General features: G+C 42.4%; 1 protein-coding gene across 3 annotated transcripts in view; it reads right to left on the bottom strand.

Moving 5' to 3' along the window:
* SYT9 (synaptotagmin 9) overlaps positions 1 to 4,499 on the bottom strand; it is a 224,392-nt gene extending 219,893 nt beyond the window's left edge. For all 3 annotated transcript variants that reach the window (XR_016312515.1, XM_089675871.1, XM_089675870.1), the window contains exon 1: positions 3,246 to 4,499. Coding sequence is in view for 2 of the 3 variants with exons in the window: in XM_089675871.1 (XP_089531997.1) it covers positions 3,246 to 3,393 (148 nt within the window). In the remaining variant the exon portion in view is untranslated. The remainder of the gene's footprint in view (positions 1 to 3,245) is intronic.
* Positions 4,500 to 7,468: the final 2,969 nt, after the last annotated feature.

The raw sequence follows: 7,468 nt of genomic DNA on the forward strand, positions 1-7,468 counted from the left end.
TTGGTTTTGGACAGCTCAGTATATTGCTTTAAAAAAGTCCTGGATTCTTTCTTAGATACACAGAATATAACTGGATAGTAACATTTATAGCTAAAGTTGATCCAGGGAATATCCAATTGCCTCTCGGGGGATCAGGAAGGAATTTTTTTTCCCAGCAGGAGCAAATTGGATCATACTTTGCTGTTTTCTTTTGCCTTCCTCTGGATCAACTATGCGTATAGGATTATAACTTTTTTTTTTTTAATGGTTGAACTGGATGGACTTTTGTCTTTTTTCAGCCAGACTAACTATGTAACTATGTAATCACTGTTGTGTATACACTGATCAGCCATAACATTATGGCAGGTAAAGTGAATAGCATATCTTTTCTTGTTAAAATGGCATCTTAAATTCAGTGGGATACATTAGATAGCAAGTGAATATGTTGTCCATGAAGTTGATATGTTGAAAGAAGAAAAAATGGGCATTGCAGTGTGTTGTGTATGGGGCTGTGTGCTGGGTGCACATACTGACCATGTCCACAGCCAGAAATGCCTACATGGGCACATGAGCATCAGAACTGGACCACGGAGTAATGGAAGAAGGTGACCTGGTGTGATGAATCATGTTTTCTTTTGCATCATGTGGATGGCTGGGTGTGTGTGTATTGCTTACCTGGGGAGGAGATGGCACCAGGATGCAGTATGGGAAGAATACAGAGGTAGTGTGATACTTTGGGCAATGTTCTGATGGGAAACTTTGGGCCCTGCCATTCATGTGGATGTTACTTTGACACCAACCACCTACCTAAACATTATTGCTGACCAAGTACACCCCTTCATGGAAATGGTATTCCCTGATGGCAGTGGCTTCATTCAGCAGGATAATACATCCTACTACACTGCAAAAATGGTTTAAGGAACACAACAAATTTAAGATGTTGACTTGGCCTCCAAATTCTCCAGATCTCAATCCCTCAAGCATCTGTGAGAGGTGCTGGAAAAACAAATCTGATCCATGGAGGCCTCACCTTGCAACCTACAGGACCAGGGGTGGACTGATAACTCATGGGGCCCGCGGGCAATAGGAAATCATGGGGCCCTTGTGTCCTCACCCACACTCAAACCACACCCAAAAAAGCCTATGAAAGGTACCAGGGGCATCTCATGGGGCCCCCTACTGACCCCGGGCCCTCAGACAGTGCCCAAGTGCCTAAATGGTCAGTCCACCCCTGTACAGGACTTAAAGGATCTGCTACTGACGACTTAGTGCCAGATACCATAGCATACCTTCAGAGGTCTAGTGGTGTCCATGTTGCAGTGGGACAGGGCTGTTTTGAAGGCAAAAGGGGGACCTACTCAATATTAGGTGGGTGGTCATAAAGTTATCATTGATTGTGCAGACAGCAGAGCTATGGGAGGGCCTCATCAGGCTCCACCCACTACAGGCTGCCTGCAGAAACTACATGAGGGGGTGGAGACAAGACCAGTCACCCTGCATAAGCAGAGAGAGCAGCAGTGAGCGGTCTTTATTACAAGAGGCTCCTGTACAGAGGCAAACTTTCATGCTGGATTATGGGTATGGAAGAACAAAGTACACCAAGATTCAAGTAAGAACACACACGTCTCTTTTATTGAAATACTATTGGCTTGTCCTGGTGTTCAGTTTTAAATCAAATTTCTGATCAATTGGAAGTCCAATTGCCATAAAAAGATATCAGATTTACATTCTAGGTTAAACCTCTGTAAATATCATACAAATAATTGCAACAGCATGGATATACTTAGATAATGCATCAATATCACGATAAAAACGTTATAAATACAGACTATGTCCATGATTTTAGACACACCAGAGTCTTTGTATTTGTTTTACTACAGCTGCAGCTATTCAGACGCTGTGGAACTGCAAGGAGCAGCAAGACCGAACTAGAAACTATTACTGCATGTTGGATCTTGTCAATGCATGTTGCGGCACCACAGCGACTTCATTTACAGGTTTTCCACTCAATAAAGCTGTGCAAAGAGGTTGAAGTGCAACACGCAGAGACCCACAACATTCAATAAGCTGTAGAGAAGTCAGATCAGTGAAAATGCATTCTGATTGGCTGATGTCAGGCACCACGCTTTAATTCTAGTTGTTTCTGTCCAATCTATACAATAGGTCCTGGCTAATCACATTCACCTGCTGTCCTCCAACTGTTGTGGATCTACAAGTACTAGCAAGCCCAGTTCGATGCTGGAAGTGCATGCTGGAACTTGTAGTTGTAGAAAAAAAGCAAAAAGGCATCAGCAGAATCTTGTTTCCATAATGCATTAGTTCTACCATGTCATTTGTAGCTCTAATGTGTCTTTAATAGCCACACGGCTACAAGTGGCCCAAGTAGGTAGGCTACCTACAAAACTCCTCAAAGGGTAAACCTTTAGTTGTAGCAGTAGAAACACTGTAATTAATACCATTTTTTGAAATCTTATATTAAGATGTATAATATAAAATATAATATAATAGCCAATTCTATAAAGGCAAATAATTGGGTGTTATGAATTACTATTCCTTTAACCTAATCACAGTGTTTTTCACTGCCTTTGCAATCTGACCACAGATGTTATAATCTGATTGTACAATCTCCTTAAGGCCTGGTTCACGTTATTGTATTGCTGTAATGCACATGTTTACAACACATTTACTATCATTGGTGCAACGTGGCGTCATTCATTCTGAATGGCACGGCAGAGTACCTTGCCGATAGATGTGCACCTCAATGCAGCGAGCGTCAACGCATATATGTGCATTGGAGTGCGTTGGTCTGGTTTCTGAAACATTGAGATGCATTGCTAGCTCATTCATTTTAAATGGACTTCCTAATGGAATGTACATTAACGCATGTAAAAAAAAAAATGCACATGCATTAATGCAATGTATAGGTGAACCTAACCTTAGAATGTAGTGCAAGGGCCGAAGTGATACATTGAATAGATTATCTTGGCAAATCTTTGTACTACATACTTTTTGCTATACGTTAAGGACACTGTACAGAGCTTGACTGTCTAGATGTGGTGGAACTACAAGTCCCATCAATTCAGAGCAAGCACATCAAGAAGGATATCCTCGGACTAAGTCTATAGCAGCAACAGGCTGCCTAATCTTGGTTTCTAATCTACAGACTGTATCATCAGCTAAAAAGAAAAAAAAGGCAGACGGTTCATTTCAAGGCACCAACGTGAATGCATGCTAGAAGGTGAAGAGAGATACTTTTCTGACTCTACCTGTTTCAGTGTAGCGAGGCCGGCTCCGTTCTCTCTGGTAGTAGATGAAATCCAGGCAGTTCTCGTTCTCCACAATGCCACTATAGCACAGGTCGGCCACCAGTGTGAGTGCTTTCATACAGATCTCCTGCTCCCTGTCTCCAGGCATTTCCTACCACCATCCTTATGAAGCCGGGAGCTTGGGTTGCTCTGCTGGACCTCTCTCCACCCCTCCCCACCCAGGACGGCAGAGAGGGCAAGTTGCAGCTTTTGATGTGGCTGCGTAGCGAGGGGCTGAGGCACAGTTCACTGTCACGGAACACAGGGCACACCCACTGTATTCCCAAGAGCTCACACCTAGTCGAACTCCAAGCAGTTTGCCCCTTGACGATGGCAGCTGACTAAACTCTTTTTACCGATAGCACCTCCAAGAACTACCCCCAACTGAACTAAAGCGTTGACTAAAGAAGACTCTACAGCAAACTCTTCAACTGGTCCTTTAAACTCAAGGTGTTCTTCTCCAAAATACCTTGACTGTTGACATCCTTATCTCTAAATCCCTTATAACATGGTCAAATGAGCTCCTCACACTTGAAAATCCCCAAATTACTCTTGAAAATCCAAAAATCACACTTGAAAACCCAAAAGTCACGCCTGCCTAAAAAAATCACACCCAACTCTCCAAAGCTAATTGATTGAACCATTTGACTGTAGCACTCAACTGACCACCAGCCACCTGAACTCTTTAGAGGTCATGTCCAACTTGTGCCCTTAGGCCTACCTAAAGCTACCCACCCAGCTGGACCAAGCTTAGTTCACACCCAGAGGAATCTGCCTGCCTTTCTATGAATATGAATTGCTATCTCAGAGCTCACCTTCCTTACTTTGCAGAAGGACCAGCTCCACCTCTCAGGCTGCCAAGACGAAGACTAAGAAAGTCCTGCTTTCTCTGCTCATCCCCTCCCTCCCTCTCTCTCTTCCTCGCTCTCTCTCTGTAGCAGATTTACCGAAAATCCTTTAATGTGAGTTCATAAGCTACATACAACAAACAAGGGAGAGGAGTCAAGAACCTGATACTCTCTTACATGCAAACTGGAATAAAGGCAAGTCTCTCTAGACTTCTGAGCTGCTCCTTATGGTCTCCTCTCCAAGTTTTGTATTGCCTGTAGCTGGAGGTTTGGTGTGGATGGAATTAACAGCCTTCAGCACTGCCATTCTCCGACTCCCTGCGCTCTCTGTGTGATAGAAGCTAGTTTTCAGGATGTGTTTCTGATGCTGAGCTCTTACAAAGACTGATGTGGATGGGAGGAGGGGTGTGGAGCCAGCTATATAGCTCTACGAGCTGCCTCCCTCTACAACGTTCTCGCTATTCAGTACCAGTTTGCATTTGCTCTTAGGGAAGAACTCTGCTAACCTGGAAATCTAGTATAAATGAGCCCAACTCACGGAGCTTTCACACAAGTATAAGGATCTTTATTTTCAACAATGTGGCTGTAATGTTACCTCCCATTGAAAATAACTCTGAAATAGGGATCCTTATCCTGATGTGTTAGTTTTGTGAATTTCAGCTAACATCAGATCAGAAAAAGAATCCTTCATGAAAAAAAAAATGTTTACTTTTTTTCCAAGACTAAAAAAAAACACATGGAAAAAGCAGAAAAAAATAAAAGTAGGTGGACATTTTTTTTTATCTTAGCATGCCATAGCTGGGGGAGGGGAGGTGGCACAGATACGGCACGGCTAAGTCTCAATATGGTATTAAAGGTACAGATACAACATCATTTTATTTCTTTTATTTTGATTTACAGGACATTCAACAAAAATAATGTAAATATAAACTATATCTGCAGATAAATTAATTGTTACCTCTTTTTTTTTTGACTGTACATTTTATCCTACTGTATTTTATCATTGTATACTGTATGTAATTCCTTGTTTTTTCTTAAAAAAAAAAGAAAAGATTAATACAATTAAAGTAGCATATGTGCCACATTAATTATACAAAGGACATGGCTGTGGTCCAATAAACAGCCATCAAAAGGACCATCAACGTTCCAATAAGAAAGCTGAGCTTAGTATAGATATCAACCCTATATTCTTAGAGCTGCGAATTCTAGGACCAGTGAGGGTAAATGGAAAAAAACGATGTCCTGACATAGTCATCATCACATAAATATCCAACACATTATGAAGAAAAAAAAAATCTGTTGTATCATCATGGCTTTTTTTTTTCAGAAAATAGGTGCAGGAACTCTGGTGTGTTGCTATACCTACAAGGAGGATGGGGATACTGCCAAGGTAAATCTGCTCTCATTTTATTCAGGTAGTTTAGAGTTAGACCATACTCATTAGAGGTGCCTTGACACTGTAGTGTGGTTTTTCTTCTGTTTGCCTCTGTCTCTGGTTTCTAAAGATTAACTTTGGTCGGCAGGTAATATTGAAATTTTCTAGGTTCCCCCTTGGTTGTAAGGGTTGAACACTTGTTTTATTAATGGGAAAAGGAATAGGCAGAAACAGGTACTTTAGTCCTTGCTCCTACAAGCTTCTGTCCCACTGGAAGACCAGTTCCACTAGTTGTTTATCTTTGATGGTCATGTGGTCAAACTCTTGCTAATATCAGCTTATAAAATGCTGGAGGTCCAACAGTCCTACATTTTACAAGAGGAAGTCAAGGGTCTGGCCACATTCTTGGAGCAAAGGAGAGTGCTGCATGTGGGGGAATGAGGAATAAGATATTTCTACCCTCTAGATCAGCCATTCTTAACCAGGGTTCCTCCAGTGGTTGAGGGTTCCTTGAGCTGTGGCTGACTGACCTCCAATCTGATGGTGCTTATATAGCTCTGGGGCCAATGCCAATTGGCAGAGCCAGCGACTTGACACCAGTGATGTTTTTAGCTGTCGGTAGGGATAGCTTTCTAATCACAATGGTAGTGGCATTTTTCCAATGACCCCTGATGATTTTATTTTTTGTAGTGGTTCCCTGAGACCTAAAATTATTGAAGGGTTCCATTGGATCAAAAAGGTTGAAATAGGCTGCTTTAGACGAAGCGAGCATTGAACCCTTACAACCCAGATGGAGAGCAACAAATGCCTTATATTACTTGCTTACTTGCTGATGGCAGTTTAGCTTTAAATGTTACCATGAAGTTACTAGCTATCGAATGGGCTATCCAGGCTTCCCAAGTGTTGCCAAATGAAAAATAAAGGTAGGAATGACCCATCATTAAATTACAACAGTCAGCTTTTGTGTTTTAAACCTGCTTTAAAAAACTGCCTAAAATGTGTCACCTGATGGTGGGCTTAAATTTGTCTAAATTTAACTCTTACTTAAAGTCTATTTGAAACTACATGAATATATCTAAGCCTACCCTGTCCCACTGTGTGACAACACTACTGTGTGATTTTATTGCCAAATGAAAAGTGTCACCAGGACTGCTGTTAGAAAACGTGGGGCCCCATACAGCCAACCTGACAGGACCCCCTCAAAAATAAAATAAAAAACACAGTTTACTATGCTTTAGTTATGAATGAACACAGTGAGTGATTGGTACTAATAACTCGTGTTCATTCAAAAAAGGAAAAGGCTGGTAAATGTGACATATTTACCGGACCTTTCTCCCAGTCTCCATCCTGAAGGATCTTTTAGTGTGACTGCAGCTGCCGGTGGGATGAAGAGGAGAGAAGCCAGCAGCACTGCAGGTGTGGGGGCATACAGGGGGGCCTGGGCGGCAGAGGGAAATGTATAGTGCACAGGGAGGGTGATGGGTGTGGCGGTGGGGCAATTACAGGAACCAGTCCCCTGTATGGCTCCCTCTGCAGTAGCTGAAAGCCAGTGGGAGGGAGAGAAGAAGAAGCCAGTGTTCAGCTGCTCCAGAGAGAGCCATATGGGGGATTGGTTCCAGTAATAGTTCCCCTGCTATACCAATAACACTTCGTTTCACCCAGCTGCCTGGGCCCCGCTGCTAGCCTGGGCCCCATACAGGAGAAATGGTGGTACCCCTTATCTGCGGCCCTGGTTGTCACCCAGCTTCAAGTAGTTGAAAAAATAAGGCCTCATGCACACAGATGTACTTAGGCATAAAATATATCCAGAGTAAAAACACAGCAGGGTTGATTTACTAAAGGCAAAAAGACTGTGCACTTTGCAAGTGAATTTGCACTCTGCAAGTGCAGTAGCTTATTAAATGAGCTAAAGCTTCAAATAAAAAAATAATTAAATGTTTGCTTGCACATGATTGGATGGT

The sequence above is a fragment of the Staurois parvus genome, unplaced genomic scaffold, assembly GCF_062004578.1.
Source record: "Staurois parvus isolate SC_StPar_1 unplaced genomic scaffold, SC_StPar_1.0 ptg000159l, whole genome shotgun sequence".
In the NCBI taxonomy this organism is placed as follows: Eukaryota; Metazoa; Chordata; class Amphibia; order Anura; family Ranidae; genus Staurois; species Staurois parvus.